We start from the raw sequence: 17803 nt of genomic DNA, 5'->3' as shown, positions 1-17803 counted from the left end.
ATATAAATCTGAGAAAATGAAATCAAATAAATTAGAATTAGATATCCATCTAATTTGAGCTCAGGTCAAAGCAAATTTTTAATCTCCACTTGGCAGTTGTCTTTGTTAACCTGATGCCCTTCAGATAATTACTATTAAGTTCTTATTATGAATCCAATTAAACATCTTCCAATGTTACATGGGTAGAACTTTGATTTCTAAAGTCTTTTAAAAGAACCACTTTTAAACTACCTTCCACATTTGGGGAATCATGGCTTGAGATTCTTTGGAGTTACTGCAATACCATTTTCTCTATCTTCACCATTGGTTAGGGCTGCTGAAAATGATATTCACAGCTCAGCAGTATCAGGGGAGCCCAAGTACCAAACCTTGGATAGTTTCCCCTAGCAACTACCACAGAGGATTATTAAGTCAATTTTTATTTGCATGCTCCCAAAGTTTAAGAGAGGAACACTCAGAAAAACTAGGAAAAATACATTGCAGGCCTAGAATGCGTAAACATCTTTTACCTCCAATGCCTCTCTTCGTTTTTGGGTTAGAGCTCCAAGGTTATCCCACTGGTCACATATTTTCTGGCATCTGGCATTGACACTTGGTGAATCATAATAATCCAGCTCACTAACAAAAATAAGAATTTAAAATAAGAGAGAAAAGAAAAACCTTTTATCCAACTCATTGGTAGAAGATTGATACAAAATATTTTATGAAACAATGTAAATAACTGATGACACACAAAGGTCCAATCCTGCTATCCATTCTGACCACTTTGTCCAGAATACTTTTACACATAAAGATTTCTTTTGACATGTTTTCATAGTTTTTATCCCCCATAATTATGTAGCACCAATCACACCATTTTTTTTCTATCTGCCTTGAATTTCTTAGTCATCGGTTGTATGAAAATCCAAGTACTAGTAAGAGCTATGTAGTTACCAGCCTTGTCTACACCCAATTAAAATTTAATTCTATTGTACCTGAACTTAAATTATCTCTTGCCCACTGAGAAGATACCTCTACTGCCTTAGCTGAGCTCAAAAGGCTAAGATGAGCCATACCTGCTTAATTACATCCTTAGGATGTAAGGTAGACTGGAAGCAACGTAAATGTTTGCAAAATCATAAAAAATATCCATCTAATTTAAGCTCAGGTCAAAGCAAATTATTAATCTCCTCTTGATAGTTGTCTTTGTTAACCTGATGCCCAAGAGATAATTACTATTATTTCCACGCAGGTTGGGAATGCTTGGAATGACAGTACTAGATTGAGGAGGGCTGATTTATGGGCTTGGATATCCTTATTTCAGCTTGCAGACAAAATTAAGTCTCACAAATGAATGATGAAATATGTAATCTATGCACACCAGCTATGTGTCTCCCATGGTTTGTTAGTGCATAGTTCCCTCTCTCATCCCAACAGTTCTTTTTTTGGAGCTCAAGTGTGTGTTTCTCTAAACTTCTGATTTAAAAAGGAGCAGAATTGAATTTGAGAAGAAGAGCATCAACCAGCAAAAAGTAAACAGCATGCATGTGGAAGTCATACTTAAGTTCTTGTGCAATAGCAGCAATCTGTTCTACACGGTCCTGGTGAGCAGCAAGGTCACTTTCAAATGCCTCGTGTTTCTTCAGCAGAGCCTTGATCTCTGAGAGGGTGGCAGTTTCATAATCCTTCTGTTGCAACATGGCTTCTTTGCCTATCAAGAGGTGGACAACAAAGATGAATGAATAAAGGGCCTAAAAGTGATCAATTTATACAAGAAGTATCTTCTAATAGAAGTTCCTTTATAGCAGCTAATCATATTAGTAAGAAATAAGGTTTGTTCTGTGAAATACTGACTCAAAGCCACCATGTTTATTTTGTTATGTCTGATCCCCTTTAAGTTCAATCATTTTTCAGCCCTCCCCATTTTCTGGCACTGACATAATTCCATTTATTTATTTTAATTCCATTTATATCCCGCCCGTTGGAGGTTATCTTCCTTCCATTTATTCCAGAGGTGGGACTGGAATGCTAAAAATCTTTCAATGTTGCTGAGTGTGGGAGAGGATAGCCAATTTTCCAGTTTCACCACGACAGCCCAAAAAAGAGACATAAAAGGAAATACACCTGAGAAAGGTAAGCACAAAGTGTGATATATGACATCTGTACAACTGACGGTCCCTGCACATCTTCCCTCTACTTTGCCATGGCTGATAAAGTGGATAATCACAGGGCTGATCACAGGGCTGATAAAGTCCCTGTGAAAGAAAATTGACATTCATGGTATGATTTAATGTACTATTTTCATACCGCAAAGTCAAGATGTCTTATAATGGGACATATTTGGAGGCAGGGTATTATATCCAAAGCACCCCAAGTCCTTGCTAGGTGTCATTTACAGCCACAACTTCCACCAAAGGAAACTTTGACTGAAATGTAAGAACTGACTTAAAGAAGTAAGAGGAAGATCATGTGGAAGTCTTATAGGTGTAATCCAGTAAGAGTTTCAAAGATCACCAAGGTAAGTGTTAATTTGATGCAAGTTCTGAACTACCTGGAGACCAGGGTCAATAAAGCTTTGCAGACCAAATGTCCTACAGCAGCAAAAAAGCACAGGCAATTAGCACATTTCCAGTATGCTTGGTTGCAAACCGATTAGCATGTATCACTAAAACCGACTGAGCTATAAATAAATGGAGAATTTCTTCCCTGTTACTTGCAGCTAGGTTTTAAATACGGACAAGAGGAGATCTACTGTACTCTTGATAATCTAGAGTGGAAGATATCCACAATATCCATTCCAGGAGTAATAAGACAAAGTTCCACTTGTGGGGCATGGGACCAGGAGAATTAATGCCCTTCTTCCTGAGCATTTGTGCTAATCTTGCTACTTGACCCTTTTTAGTTGGGAAGCTTAGCTTTCTCCCAAGCTCAAGTTCTAACTCTTTGCTATTTGAAACAGAAGCTGATCCTGTCATTCTCCTCACATATAATTGCAATAATGAGAGCATTAGCAATTAGTAGGAGTTGCAGAAAGTCTGCGGTAGATCTTTGGTGCCAATTAAAAACATTTGTGGCCTTTTTTCTCTGGCTGGAAAACATGAAATGAAGCTTTCCAGCCTGTAATTGGTTGAAGTTGACCAAAGATGCACTGCTGGTCAACCAAACATAAAAAAGCAAATTGCTTGAACACCCTGAGATCAAGACTTCATTCACCAGTTTTTGCAACTGAGCCAGTATGCAGATATGTCATGGATTCCTTATTCATACTCTGCCATAAACCATGGTATATTTTCTTCAGTCAGGATAGAGCTCAGTTATTTCCTTCATTAGCTGAATTAAAATGCTGATTCCCCATTGCCTGATATGGAATTTGTTGAAGGTATTGTATGCAGCTCCAGAAAGCTTATTTTGGTCTTTGCTGTTGCTTTTGCTAGACTCCCCAGGCTACTAAGCATGGTCATCAGCCTGACATCTGTGAGAGTTGGATCTGGTGAGAAGGCTGTAAAGATCCTCCTGTAAGATAGAACAGAGCTGTGAGGGACCTTGGAGGTCTTCTAGTGCAGCCCTCTGTTCAAGCAGGAGAACCTATACCATCTCAGACAAGTGACTGTCTGGTCTCTTCTTTAAAACCTCTAGTATGGAGTGCCCACGATTTCTAAAGGCAAGCTGTTCCACTGGTTAATTGTCCTCACCGTCAGGAAATTTCTCCTTAATTCCAGATTGCTCCTCTCTTTGATCAGTTTCCAACCATTGTTTCTTGCCCGGCCATCTGGTGCTTTGGAGAATAATTTAACCCGCTCGTCTTTGTGGCAGCCCCTCAAATACTGGAATACTGCTATCATGTCACCCCATTTCTTCTTTTCTTTAGACTAGCCAAACCCAAGTCCTGCAGCCCATCTTCATATGTTTTAGTCTCCAGGCCCCTGATCATCTTAGTTGCTCTTCTCTGAACTTTTCCCAAAGTCTCAACGTCTTTTTTGTAGTATGGTGACCAAAATTGGTTGCTGTATGCCAGGTGTGGTCATACTAGGGTTTTATAAAGCGGTACTAATACTTTTTGTAATCTTGATTCTATGCCTCTGTTTATACAACCCAGGATTGTATTAGCTTTTTTGGCTGCTGCTGCACACTACTGGCTTATAGTAAAGTAATCGTCCACTAGGACTCCAACGTCCCTCTCACAGTTACTGTTTTTGAGCCAGGTCTAACCTAATCTGTACTTGTACCTTTGATTTTTCCCGCCTAAATGTAAAACTTTGCTTTTCTCCACATTAACATTCATTTTGTTGGATAGGGCCCATTGTTCAAGTTTGTCAAGATCTTTTTGGATCCTGAGTTTGTCTTCTGGGGTGTTGGCTATTCCTGCCAGTTTAGTGTCATCTGCACATTTGATTAGTTCCCCTTCATCTAAGTCATTGATGAAGATACTGAAGAGTATTAAGCCTAACTGGTACCCCACTGCTTAATTCTCTCCATGTGGATGTAGTACCATTGAGGACTACTCGTTGAGTACGGCTTGTCAACTAGCTACAAATCCATCTGGTGGTGATGTCTATTATTCCACCTTTTTCTAGCTTACCAAGCAGTAGATTGTGGTCTACTTTGTCAAATGCCTTACTGAAATCTACGTATACTATGTCCACAGCATTTTGCTGGTCTTCTAATTTAGTGACTTTATCAAAGAATGAAATAAGATTGGTTTGGCATGATCTGTTTTTAACAAACCCATGCTGACTACCAGTTATAACTTTGTTTGTTTCTAGTTGTTCACAGATCTGTTTTTTGATTATCTTTTCTAGGATCTTCCCAGGTGTTGATCTTAGGCTGACTGGTCTGTAGTTTCCAGGGTCTGGTTTTTCCCCCCCTTTCTTGAAGATGGTAACATCAGCCCTTTTCCAATCCTCAGGTACTTCCCCGGTGCTCCAGGATTTATGAAAGATGTGATGCAATGGTTCTGATATAACATCTGCCAGCTCCTTCAGAACTCTGGGATGTAATCTGTCGGGTCCAGGTGATTTATATTCATCAGGGTTGGATAGGAGCTCTCTTATTATTTTCTTGCTTATTTTAATTTTTGTTTCTAGTTTGCCTTTTGTATTAGGGTTGGTTTTTTTGTATTTTGGGTTATAATTTCTTTTTGTGTGAAGACTGATGCAAAGAATGAGTTAAGCAGCTCTGCTTTCTCCCTATTGCCTGTTACTTCCTTGCCATCTTCTCTCTTTAGTGGACCTACAGTTTCCATGACTTTTTTTCCTTGTTATTAATATGTTGAAAGAAACTTTTTTTTAATTATCCTTGATTTCTGTTGTAAGTCTTTGTTCATTCTGAGCCTTTGCTTTCCTGACTTCATCTTTGCGTGTTCTGGCTGTCTGCTGATAATCAGCCTTAGTTATGTGTCCCTCTTTCCATTTTTTGTACTTGTCATTTTTGTCTTTCAGTCAGATGGGAGCCACCACTTGAGGGAGCTCTTCAACTTCACTGGGTGTAAAGGAATTTCAGGTTGGGGAAGGTATAAGAGTGTATTAAGGGGAGAAAGAAGGAGTGGGCTGTTGAAGAAGGACTTAGAAAAGATATTACCTTGTTCAGAGACACAGGAAAGCATAAGAAAGAAATTCAAAAGAACTCCAGCCTTGATTTTCTTTGGTATAAGACTAGATGGAAAGAATCTTGGACAAGGTTTCAAGACTCTGTTAATAAATCCTGTAATAATAAAGTAGCATTTCTGGAATTCCTATTTCTTGGCTTAGCCTGCCTCAAAAGGCTGATTCTGGGGTTATTACATCCTTAAGTTCTGGAAGAGGAGGGGAATCCATTGGGGGTTGTCCATGGGAATGAATCTATGGAGCTACCATCTGGTGCTGCAGGCTAGTGAGAGGCCTGCTCTTGACAACTGGCTAGAAAGTCACAAGTTGTCCCTTCTTATTGTTCCATACCCTCCACACTCCAGTGGGATGGGTGATGACTAGGCGGCATGGCCCAATTAATGATTACATGGCTTTTCCTGTGGGGAATATCTGATGTTTAAAAATTATAGAATCTCCAGGAGGCAAATTTCTTGATGGAGCTATCTGGTCAAATCAAGCGCTTCCCTGCCCTTAGTGGTGGTTTGAATGTGTTTTGCAGGCTCTCTGGAGCAATAATAAGCCAGTGAAGGCTGAAAATAACACTTGGCTCAAGGATGGTGACTCAATTAAGGGGGTCCTGGACACACACCCCTTTCCCACACCAAGCAAGATTAAAATATTTTAGCCCCGCCTCTGGGAGCCAATGGGAAGAGGATACTCACTACAGGATGTCCTGACTTGATCTGGGAAGATAAATATTGGACAACTTTGTCACTGCTGAATGTATATTAAGCACAGAGAATGTTTTCTTCTCAAAAATGCTTTGACTAAATGAACAACTGAAATTATAGGATAATGAACTAACACAGGTCCTTCGAAGCAGATGTACAGAACTCAAATAATGGGCTTTTTTTGGCTGGAGTGGGAAGGTTGTTTAAGAACTGGGATCTGGAGTCACCCTAAAAGTTCTTAGTAGAAAGCTTTTCCCTGTTCTTCTACTGAAGTATCTATAATATATTAATATACTGACATTTATGTAGATAAACAATTTTATTCTATCCTTCTAATGCATATGCATTACTCCTGCAAGTTAAAGCACTCAAAGTTTTGTTCCTACTAACCTGATAGTTTTTATCATTCCCCATTTCTATCTTGTCTAGACTACACAAATCTCTAATACTAATAGGACATTTTTAGATGTTGTGTTACCGTCTGTCCAGGATTCATGAATGGAAGCTTTTTGCCGGAACTTCTGTGCCAGATGTTCCAGTCGTTCTAATCGTCGTATGTCATTCAACAGCCACTCTTCATAGCCTTTCTCAGCCTGCTCCAGGCCACCCCAGGCATTATTTATATCCTGCAGTAACCACAGCAGAAGTATAACACTATCAAGAAAAGGCAGATGGATTCAGAATAATTGAAATATTTCTCAACACCATGAGAATTAAGTTTGGAGAGTCTCTACAATCACACTATGAATGGGTGGCAATAACTGGCAGATAGATCGGCAGGCAAATAATGAAGCTCTGGCTAGGAGATCTGAGACAATACAAGATCAGAGCTAAAGGTAGTTAACTACTGTAATCAGAAAGAACTGGGCCAGATAACAAGATTATTTGGAGAGATTCCCTAGCAAATGTTTTGAGTTGCTACGGCCTAAAATTCTCCTGCAGAGCGATGTATTTTCACTTCTCTCCTGGGACTGATATGATGGTGAAGAATTTGCTCAGAGATTTTGATAATATAATCCCCTCCAGTGATTCTTAGTGTTTCCTCTTTATCTAAGTTTGTCTAAAAAGAGGTCACTTCCTGTCATCATCTAGAGGAGGGGTGTCCAACCTTGGCAATTTTTAAGATGTGGATGCTGGCTGGGGAATTCTGGGAGTTGGAATCCATAGGTTTTAAAGTTGGATGCCCCTGATCTAGGAAGATGCCATCTGCCTTCTCTAATATATAGTTCTTTGGTGCTATGAGATTTCTGTTCTAAAACAGCCACCGTGGTATAACATGATATAGGACAAAGAGATTCAGATTCAAGTCCCTTATTGACCATGGAAGCTCATTCTACTGCTCAAGCTAATTCATGGGAAGCTGGGTGTGTGTGTGTGTGTGTGTGTGTGTTTTCTAAATAGCTAGAAAGGACAATCTGTTAGAATAGTACCACTTGGCAATTTTTAATCTGTGGCTACTATAAGTTGTAATAAGGCCCACAGCAACCAATATATATTGACTTCTAGGAAACTGAGTTCCACTGGCCCATGAAAGCAGCAGTAACAGTAGGAAACCCACTTTGCCAAGTTATTGTGTACGAACTCATTAATCTAACACACTCACTGAAACCATTTTCCCTTCCGAAGGCATGAAGGCTGGCCTGTTGCTAAGCCTCAGCTTAGTTTGCAATGTGTTGAAGTTGATTTCCAGCTGGCACTTCTCTTGGACTTTGGGAGGCTTGTGAAGGCGGCGGTAATCTCGGAAATCTTCCAGTTTCTGCTGCATGGCTTGCATGGTGTTCTCAGGCGTTCGATTCTCCAACCATGGTATGGTGCGTCGGATCCATTCCAAAAGCTGAAAATACCAAGAAAGGAAAAGTCAGAATTGCTGGAAACTAAAATCATAGCTAGTACTAAATTTGGCTTTGATTTCTGTTGGGAAATTTTGCATTTTCTTCCCTAGCAGGTAGCAGCACCCAGCCAAGCTTGGCCGGTTCCCCCAAATTAAGTTGAGTGAACCTGACTAGTTATTTGGATGGAAGGTTATTGGGAAATGTCAAGACTCTGGCTAGATTGGGAAGTCTTAAAAATATTCTGGAAGAAGGCCACAACAAACCTCTTCTTTACCACTGCCAGGCAAATCACATGGAGAGACATTAAATTCAGCTCGAGGGAGCCTTTTTCCCTTTTGTCTTTACAGCCACATGACATATTTGTTCATTCATCTCTGAGACTGGTTTTGGGAGGCAGGCTTAATAGGTGGGGACCTATCTGAAGAGAGGACTTGTATATTTACAGCATGAGCGGAGAGGCAGCAATTCTTCAGGTCATGTGGAACTGTCTTGATTAAAGATAACTGCTGAAACATTTAGAAGACCAAAGATTCTCTGAATGTAATGGTATGTGAGAATGACCTTGGGAGACAAGGCAAAGAAATGCAGCCAAGGGAATGGTCAAAGACAGCCTGAAGCAATGTGGGCAAGGCAAGAGGTTCAGAAGAGACCCTCGCTAGCTTCTTGGGCTATAAAGAGGATGGGAATTCTGTTAATGTAATCCTACAATAAAGTAGAAATAGCTCATCTGCCCGTTTTTTTTCTGTCTACTTTACCTCACAAAGCTGACTCTGGGTCATAATGTGCATCTGTTTATCTTCCAGATTGAATCTGAATGATCTGTTATTATATTTATCAATTAACCTAGCAGTTCGAAAGCACGTAAAAATGCAAGTAGAAAAATAGGGACCACTACGGTGGGAAGGTAACAGCGTTCCGTGCGCCTTTGGCGCCTAGTCATGCTGGCCACATGACCACAGAGACGTCCTTGGACAAGCGCTGGCTCTTCAGCTTTGAAACGGAGATGAGCACCGGCCCCTAGAGTTGGAAATGACTAGCACTCATGTGCGGGGGAACCTTTACCTTTTTACTTAACCTTGGTTCTATGCATACTGTTTTTAGATTACTAGAGAACTCAGATATTTTAGTAGTATGAACTGCTGCTATCAGTACCCCTTATAGATTTAAAATCCACTTGGATAAAATACTGAGGAAATTTTCTATGAAGCCACAGTTCCAGGAACCATCCCTCGAGCCATGGCAGTGGCATACCCCCATTGCAATTGTTCACAAAGATTTTGATTGTTATATTCTATACTGACTTCCCTGGGACAGGGGCTCTCCAGCTGTCTCTACCTGTCCCATCTGGACCGTAAAGAGGAGCATGCTTCAGATCCCAACGGTGTGTTGGCTGATAGGACTTTTCATGGGCTCTGCACTCTAGAATATCATCCCTTTGGAGATAAGTTTGGTCCTGCTGCTGTTGCCCTGCTCAAAGACCTTGAAGACTTGGCTCTGTTCTGAAGCCTGGGACCCTGGGTTTACAGAGCCCATCTTCTGAATGTTGGACTAGTGTTTTTACGATTTTTCCTGCTTGTTGGATGTTTTATGTTTACTCTATATGTCTTTAGCTTTTTAAAATATTGTTCGCTGCCCAGAGCTGAAATAGGCGGCCATATAAAGCTACTAAATAATGAAAATAGGTAAAGGTAAAGGTTCCCCCGCACATGCGTGCTAGTCATTTCTGACTCTAGTCATTTCATCTCCGTTTCAAAGCCGAAGAGCCAGCACTTGTCCGAGGACGTCTCCGTGGTCATGTGGCCGGCATGACTAGATGCCAAAGGCGCACGGAACGCTGTTACCTTCCCACCGTAGTGGTCCCTATTTTTCTACTTGCATTTTTACGTGCTTTCGAACTGCTAGGTTAGCAGAAGCTGGGATGAGTAACAGGCGCTCACTCTGTTATGCGGCACTTGGGATTCAACCAGCCAAACTGCCGATCTTCTGATCGACAAGCTCAGCATCCTAACCCACTGAGCCACCGCGTCCCTTATATAATAAAAATAGCATGCTGTAAATAACAATGCTGCTCCGTTTCTTCCTTCCTCACACGTTTGCTGCTCCACTCCAGTAAATTAAACTATTCTAAAAGAACTCTCCTAGCTATACCAAAGAAATGGAAAGCAAGGCTACCTACATCACTGGCCAACTTCTCATAGTCTTCCATTAGATGTTCATTCTCTTGATTCACAGCCAGCACTTTGCAGATACGATTGGCTGCTGTTTCAGCCTGTTAACAAGAGAGAAAGAGAACAAGAGGGAAAAAAATGCTATCATTAGCAAAGATGTTCCACGTTTCTTCCTATTACAGTATAAGAGAAAGTCCAATCCATTTCTAAAAGAATGTTACTTGTCCCATTTTTTTTAATATTTCAAGAATTCTTTAGTACCACTGCTGCTGGGAGATTAGGACAAGAGGCACATTTTGGGAATTTCAATTTGAATGTGAACTTGTCCAACCTGAAGTAGTGTTTTTTCCCCCCATCCTTTAAAACCAAATAATCAAAGATAAAAGGGCCTGAAGTAACCAATGGAAGGAAGAGGAAGAAAAGCAATAAGCCCTGAATTCAGACCCCAGTTAAAAACAATTATTATGAGGATCGGCATTTGGCACAAACCATATAATGATGCCACGTGAGTCATAAGGTCATTAGGCAAATTATGCAAATGATGCTCTCATAACATGTGACATCACTTGTCCTTTTTTACATCCAGCAAAATGCCGATGGTCAGGAGCTATCTATGCTGCAATATTATTTCAACTGAATTATTTCCAAAATTTCACTTGACAGTAATTTTATTTTAAAAACAAGAGCAACTGTTTTGTAACTGTCTTGTCATTCTTGTGGGTTTTACTGGTTGCTAAGCAAACAGTAACCCCAAATCTCTAGCATGTTTCAACTTCTGTATCTTATCACAATGGCCAAAATAAATGACAAAGTCCAAGTTTTGTTCCAAAGTCTTCCAAAACTTCTTTAGATTATTATACTGGGCCACCAATGGCAGAGAACTAAGCTTTTGCTTTAAAAAAATAGGGAAGAGGCAAAGAAAAAAATAATAAATAATAGTACTCAAAATGAACAAATATCTATCTTAAAATAAATAGCTATATCACCCCAAATTAAAGAGGTAGCATCCATACCATACTCTGTACAAAGTATAGTCAGTTATTTTAAATCTCCTCTGATCCTGACAACCAAGTTGGTGCAAAGTATTTGATATCAGAAAAGATCAACAAAACAGCAAAATTGTCTTGCTTTTTCTCTAGGAAGTGGGTGTGCCCTGGGTTTAAAAGAGCCCTAATAAAAATGTTACCCTAAAAAACTATATTCTGCAGTCTTTATTCATTAGATTATATCCTTTAATTTTATTTATTTATTTATTTATTTATTTATTTATTTATTTATTTATTTATTTATTTATTTATTTGGTTTATATGCCGCCCTACTCCCAAAGGACTCAGGGCGGTTTACAAGGCAAAATTTAAAAACAATACAATATAAAATTAAAATTAAATTAAATTAAGTCTAGCCGCAAAATTAAAATCACAATTTAAAAACATTAAACCCCTCAGTCCAGACCAGATAGCTCAAAGAGCCAGGTTTTTAGGTCCCGGCGAAATGAACGAAGGTCAGGGGCAGTCCGGAGTTCCGTTGGCAGTTGATTCCATAGGGCAGGCGCACCCACAGAGAATGCCCTCCCCCTGGGGATCACTCGTCGGCAATCCTTGACCGGTGGTACCCTGAGGAGGCCCTCCCTGTGGGAGCGCACAGGATGATGGGAAATTGACATGGGAAATTGACGCTGGCAGCAGGTGCTCCCTTAGATAATCCGGGCCCATGCCATTTAGGGCTTTATAGGTCATCATTGCTTTATTATTTTGCATATGTGATCTGCATCTTCTAATTAAAGTGCAGTACAGTACTGTTTTCTGAACACTGAAACTTTTATGATTTTAAGCTTTTAAGTCAGTCAATAATAATAATAACTGTCAATTGTAAAAGGCCATACTACTTTGATCTTCACATATACTACACTGATGCATTGTGACATCCTAGGTTCTTGGGAAGATCTTCATCTGTATGAAGGCCATCACTAGCTAAAGAATTGGCAGCTGTGACTTCACATTGTTATGAACAGATTATTATTGTTGTTGTTATTAAATAAGTTTTAGTTATGTCACATAACATACAGTAATTAAATTCTCAGCTGTTTACAGAACACTGTGCTTTGGCTCATGCAAATACTTTTAACCATTTTAATTAAGCAGGAGGTTAAAATTCCAGCTGTAAGTAGCTATATTCTTGAGGCACTGGTTCGGGAAGATAGAAATTAACTTTCTGTGTTATAAAATTCACTTCTTCACATTAACTGCTCATAAAATATATTGTACTATATATGCATAATACAGAGTGAAAAATACTGATCTATGGACTTTATGTGAACTGATTGTTTTCTCTATTAAGGATCCAATTATTTTGAAGGGTTTTTTTCAACTGTATTTTTTTTACTGTATTTTGGCAGTAAAAAGTTTTCTTCCAAGCTACGTTTGTCCTAAAATTTCACTCATCAGAATGCACCATTTTTCTGGATCATTGTCCAGTTTTTTAAAAAGGGTATTTTAATTAATGAGCTAAGCATGAGAATAGCTTGGACAAAGACTCATCCACAGAATCTCTGAAAGATGCCAGATTGCAGTGCCTCTGAGAGCTGCAGATTTTACAAGTTTTGCTCACCTCTTTGCTTCATTATCACATCAAGAAAATACAGAATAAACATGGTTACTGCAGAATGCAGTTTGCTCCTAAGTTAATCCATAAGTGAAAGTCAATGTTATTATATCCATCTGTTTAGGAAATGTAAAAAATACTAAAGCTGAGTTAAAAGGCTATTTCCAGAAATCCACAAAGTAAAGTATTAAAAACATGGTATAAGTACCAATTTAGCAATTAAAAATGCTCATGCACTTAGAGTTATGAAAGTTAGAAGCAGTTGGGGAGGAAAAGAAGCAAACTGACCATAGCAAGTGTATATTTAGAGAAACACTCAGATAACACCCCCATCCCCATACACACGTACAAATCAAATGAAGGAAAAGCAATCCTACACACACACACACACAAACACTTATCATGACAGGCAGGGACCCTGTACCTGTGACTCAGTATAACAGAATGAAAGAAGAAGAAAGTTGATCATGTGACCTCCCCTTCAGAGCTGGTAGCAGTAATGAGAAATCTGAATGAGAAATGGAGTGACATCACAGTAAATCACCTACTCAAAAATGAGGGTGGAGCCTGAAAAGATAACCTTGTGCTCCTAGGCCTGCACCAAAACACTACACACTCACTGTGAATTAGCCCTGCTGGCTAAGAGAAGAAAAAGCTTCAGAGGAACCAAATCCTTGAGGCCAGCCTCCCCACCCCAATCCCCTCTAAAATGGTCATAGTTTGAGAGACCCTTAACCAAGCCAATGCGGTCTAGGCCAACTCGTCCTGGCCAACTCACCCCAGCCGTCTTGCCACAGTCAACTCGCCAAGGATAACTCAAGAGAGGGAGAAGTGAATTGCAGTGGGCCTTGTCTTGCTTTAGGTTTGAACCTTCTCAAGTCAGAAGTCCTTGAGGCTGGGGTGAGCCAGAGCGTAGAGTCCCTTTTATCCTCCTCTTGAATTATCCCGTGTTGAATTGTCCCCTGATGAGGGAGCCATGCGAGTCAGCCAGGGCGAGTCAACCACAGCGAGTTATCCCATTCCAAAGCCAATGAAAGACCCAAGATGTCATGCACACCCTATAGCCAGGCCATTTCTGAGTCAGATTCATCCTGATTGTGCCTCTTGTGTACCTAAGGTTAACCAGTGGGCTAAGCCTTCAACTAAACCAAGGATCTTTGCATTATTTGAGATTCTGAAAGGAAGCAAACTTGAATCCTCACTTCCAGTCCTAAGACACAAAAGGGAGAAGTTAGAGTGACTGTGTATTTTTTCATTTTACCACTTTCTTGCAGGTAGATGGTGGGGATGTGAAACTTAAGGCTTTCCACCCCCACTCCCACTTTTACATCATTTACTTGGTCTGGGGCTTTCTGTGAAACAAAACAGGAAGCATGAGTTTGTCAGTAACCACAATTTTTGTGAAATGTTAAAACAGGGAACACAAGTCTATCCACTACACAAAGGTGTAGAGAATTCTACCCAAAGTGACTGGTTTCTGATATAACTAAGTCAGCCAATAATTCTGTTTTGACTGATAACCAATTCCAGGTAAGACAGTTACTTATGATTTGGGCCAGACTCATTATGTTATGTGAACATGGTTAACTTGTTAGATTTCAACTTCCACTGTCCCCATCCAACTCATGGTTTTGTCCAATTCCTCTCATGGCTATCAGATTGGGGGAGGCTGATATCAATCAATTAATTTTAATAAACTTTTCACCAGTTGTTTGTTCCATGAGAAATACCTTCTAACTGAGGAAAGCTTTCTAACAAGATGGATAACAATGTTAACTGCAGCTAAACATAGGATCTAATCATTGGCGGATGGAAACATTATTTTAACAGTTGTGCTCACCTATGACTTAAAGAAATGAAATACCGAATTGTTATTTAAAATGAGTAGTAAAAAGTATAGATTTCTATTTATTTACTGACAAGGGTTTCAGCTAACATGTTGAAACCTGCTGAAAAACTTCTATCAAATTGCTACTTTCCAAAGAAATGAAACTGAATCTATGTATTCAAACAAAACTCTTTAATTGTAAATATGGTAAGTTTAAAAACCAACTCTGTATATGCTGATGTATGCTCTGCCTTTTGTTACATTTCAGAGTATTTACAGAAGAGGATTTTCCATCAGTCTCAAGCAGAACTAAGCAAAGTTTTCTGCACCATTCTAAGCATGTTGTATTTATAATCCATGTTGTCTCTTAAACACTGAAACAGCTTTAGAAAAGTTAGAGTAAACTGGTAACACAGGTGTTTGAAAATCTGAAGATTTATATCCCATTTTTCTGAAACTAAACTTTTTTTCATATTAAAAGGAGAATGAGTGAAATGTGTTCTTTTAAAACACACACATATCTGCACAAATTAAGAAGATCTATCAGTAACATCCTTCTGCAAAGTATATTCTCTAAATAATCACTTTTTGCCCGATTCTATCAATTCCAAGGTGACAATGAGCTACTACTAGAAACAACTCAATCAGAAACTAATGCAACTTATCAGCTACTTATCAGCTGGCTCTGTACTTTCAACTTAGTTTATCATATTTTATTTTAATGCAAACCTCAAAACCATATAGGCTTGATAATTAATTTGGGGAAAAAAATTAAAAATGTGCATGCTAATTGTTATTATAAGAAGATTACATAATAGAAAGTTAGGGTGAAATTTCTAAGATTGCCTTGTACAGTGAGTAAGATTAAGCCTCACAACAACTGTCCTCAAGTGAGCACAAGGATCCAGTGTGAAGCTATAAGTACACGGACTAAAGGCTGCTTTCCCCTTGGTAGCTTATACTCAGGTATGGATAAATGCATTAATGCCAATTCTGAATGACACACATAAGCTGCTGTATTTCTACAAACTGCACACAATCAGTAGGAAGCAAATACAGGCTGTGCCCGAGTACAAAAAAGTCAAGGGAAGAGCAGCTAGCTAGTATGGCATGGAAAAAAAACAACAATGGCGAGATGTTTATAGAGGATTTAAAAACAAAACAAAATAAAGCTGAAAGGATAAGAAAACATCACAAATGACACAGAGTAAAAAATAATGCCGGGAACACCAGTGAGTGGCAGAAGAAGACAAAGGGGTGGAAGCAAGGATAAGCAAGAAAAAGGAGGAGTATGCAGAAAGTGGAGTAATTTAATCTAGCCTTAGGACTAGATATTAATACAGCTGTACTCAAACTAGTTGCCCTCCAAGTGTGTTGGAGTGTAAATTCTTCACTCCAATGAAGGGTTTCCAGCACATAAAAGGTGAGTTCCAGGTTTGGGAAAGCAAAATAGGACAGGACTTAAAACTGCATTTAAGTATTAAGGTGGCCTTAGAGTTTTCTCCTCACCCTGGAAGAATATCTAATGTGGAGGACTTTCAGAATGACTCCTGAGAAGTCTTTTGCTGAGGGTGGATCTGGCAAATTGGACACATTTCTCTTCTTTTAAAAAAAAGTTGTTTTGGGGGGGATCCATAATAGGCATGTTCTGATCACATTGATATTAAAACACTATCAACAGGAGAGAGGGGATTTTGTTTTTTTATGATTACATATATTCTAAAGAGCAAGTTTATGTCTACAATTGTAAATAAGCTGGAATCTATAGCTCTACTATTCGTATGTATAGCCAATAGCAATGGAATCCTCTTGCTTATTGAACAAAAAACAGAAATAAAACGTTTGGAACGGCTGGCTTTTTTTTTCACTACAGGAAACAAATCATAAACCATGGCATTCATTTACAGTTTTTTTCAATATAGATACCGAAACAATAACCTGGGAGGGCAAACTCAGAATGACGGCTCTGCTCATCCTTGCTCCTTTTAACATTTTTCTGCCAAAGTTTGTTCGTTCTGCCCCTCTCTCAGGAAAAACGAGTCATGGTTCCTTCCATTTAAGGGATATTTCTAATTTATCCTCCACAAGAACCAGGATAAAGATTCAGTTTGAGATGAAACCATGTTTTAGAAGAAAAAAACATTGGAAGTTTAAAAAGGACTCCTCTGTACATGTTTAATTGGGTATTTCACTCCACACTGAAGTCTGTGTTGTTGCACTTGCAAAACATCTAAAAAGAAGAACTGTGGCTGAGCTCTACTTGCATCAGGGGCTCAACTGTCTAATGCAATGGTAGTTATAGCCACACTACTAAAACACCTGTAAACTGGCCTTTTTAAACACCCCCATCAGTTTCACTACTGTAAATAGTAGACTAGCGCTATATCCAGGGCTTTTTTTCTCATAGAACGCTCAGAACGGAGTTCCGGCACCTTTTTTGGATGGAACCTTGTAGGGTAGGCAAGGCGGGTTGTATGACATGTGTGAGTTCCGGCACCTTTTTCTTTTACAAAAAAAGCACTGGCTATATCAGTCTTGAAGAACGATCAGGTTTAAGAGGCTGCAAGGGATTCTAAACCTTGCAGGGAAAAGTGAGACTTAGAGGAAACTTCCCAGTTGGAGAAGACATGAACTTTGTAAAGTTTCCTTAATTTGGATTAGTGTTAAAACAGCCTAGAAGCTGTAGACAGGAAACCATGTCCAGGAAAAAGCAGAGTTCTTCTATGTTGCAAGAAAGAAACAGAGGGCTCAGCAAAGTTAATGGTCTTTTTTTTAATCCCCAAGATATTAAGAATGATAATTTTAGAGCTCAAAATGACAGTGTTTATAATATTTTTCTCTAAATTTGATGGGCAGGTAATAGGAGAAGGAGGAGGGAGTGGTTAGGAGTAAAGGCTCACCTTCTGCGCACCTGAGAAGGCGTGGTAGTAACATGAAACATAGGTCATAATGGCCTTCTCATCCGGCCTTAGCGTGCCTATAATATCTGTGCAAAGAAGGAGAAGAGGTTGAAAGGATAAAGTAAGAAGCAGCACACAGAATAAAATAAAACAGTCATGGGTGATAAGAGAGGGGGAAAACTTCCCATCATGCATTGCAG

At 39.3% G+C, this 17803-nt stretch overlaps 1 protein-coding gene across 4 annotated transcripts in view; it reads right to left on the bottom strand.

The window, feature by feature from the left end:
• The window catches only part of ACTN1 (actinin alpha 1), a 66330-nt gene that overhangs the window by 20057 nt on the left and 28470 nt on the right, over positions 1-17803 (bottom strand). For 2 of the 4 annotated variants that reach the window (XM_081312620.1, XM_081312621.1), the window contains exons 8-12: positions 10283-10375; positions 7878-8108; positions 6753-6900; positions 1540-1690; positions 510-618 (exon numbers count right to left, since the gene is read on the bottom strand). In XM_081312620.1, the coding sequence (XP_081168746.1) occupies positions 510-618; positions 1540-1690; positions 6753-6900; positions 7878-8108; positions 10283-10375 (732 nt within the window). Of the gene's footprint in view, positions 1-509; positions 619-1539; positions 1691-6752; positions 6901-7877; positions 8109-10282; positions 10376-13653; positions 13669-17603; positions 17690-17803 lie in introns of those variants that run through there. The other 2 variants (XM_081312622.1, XM_081312623.1) reach the window with 2 other exon arrangements.

Source organism: Vipera berus, assembly GCF_964194415.1.
Source record: "Vipera berus genome assembly, chromosome: 1".
Taxonomy (NCBI): domain Eukaryota; kingdom Metazoa; phylum Chordata; class Lepidosauria; order Squamata; family Viperidae; genus Vipera; species Vipera berus.
Note: the sequence above shows the minus strand (reverse complement) of the source record. Positions and strands in the feature narration are given on the sequence as shown.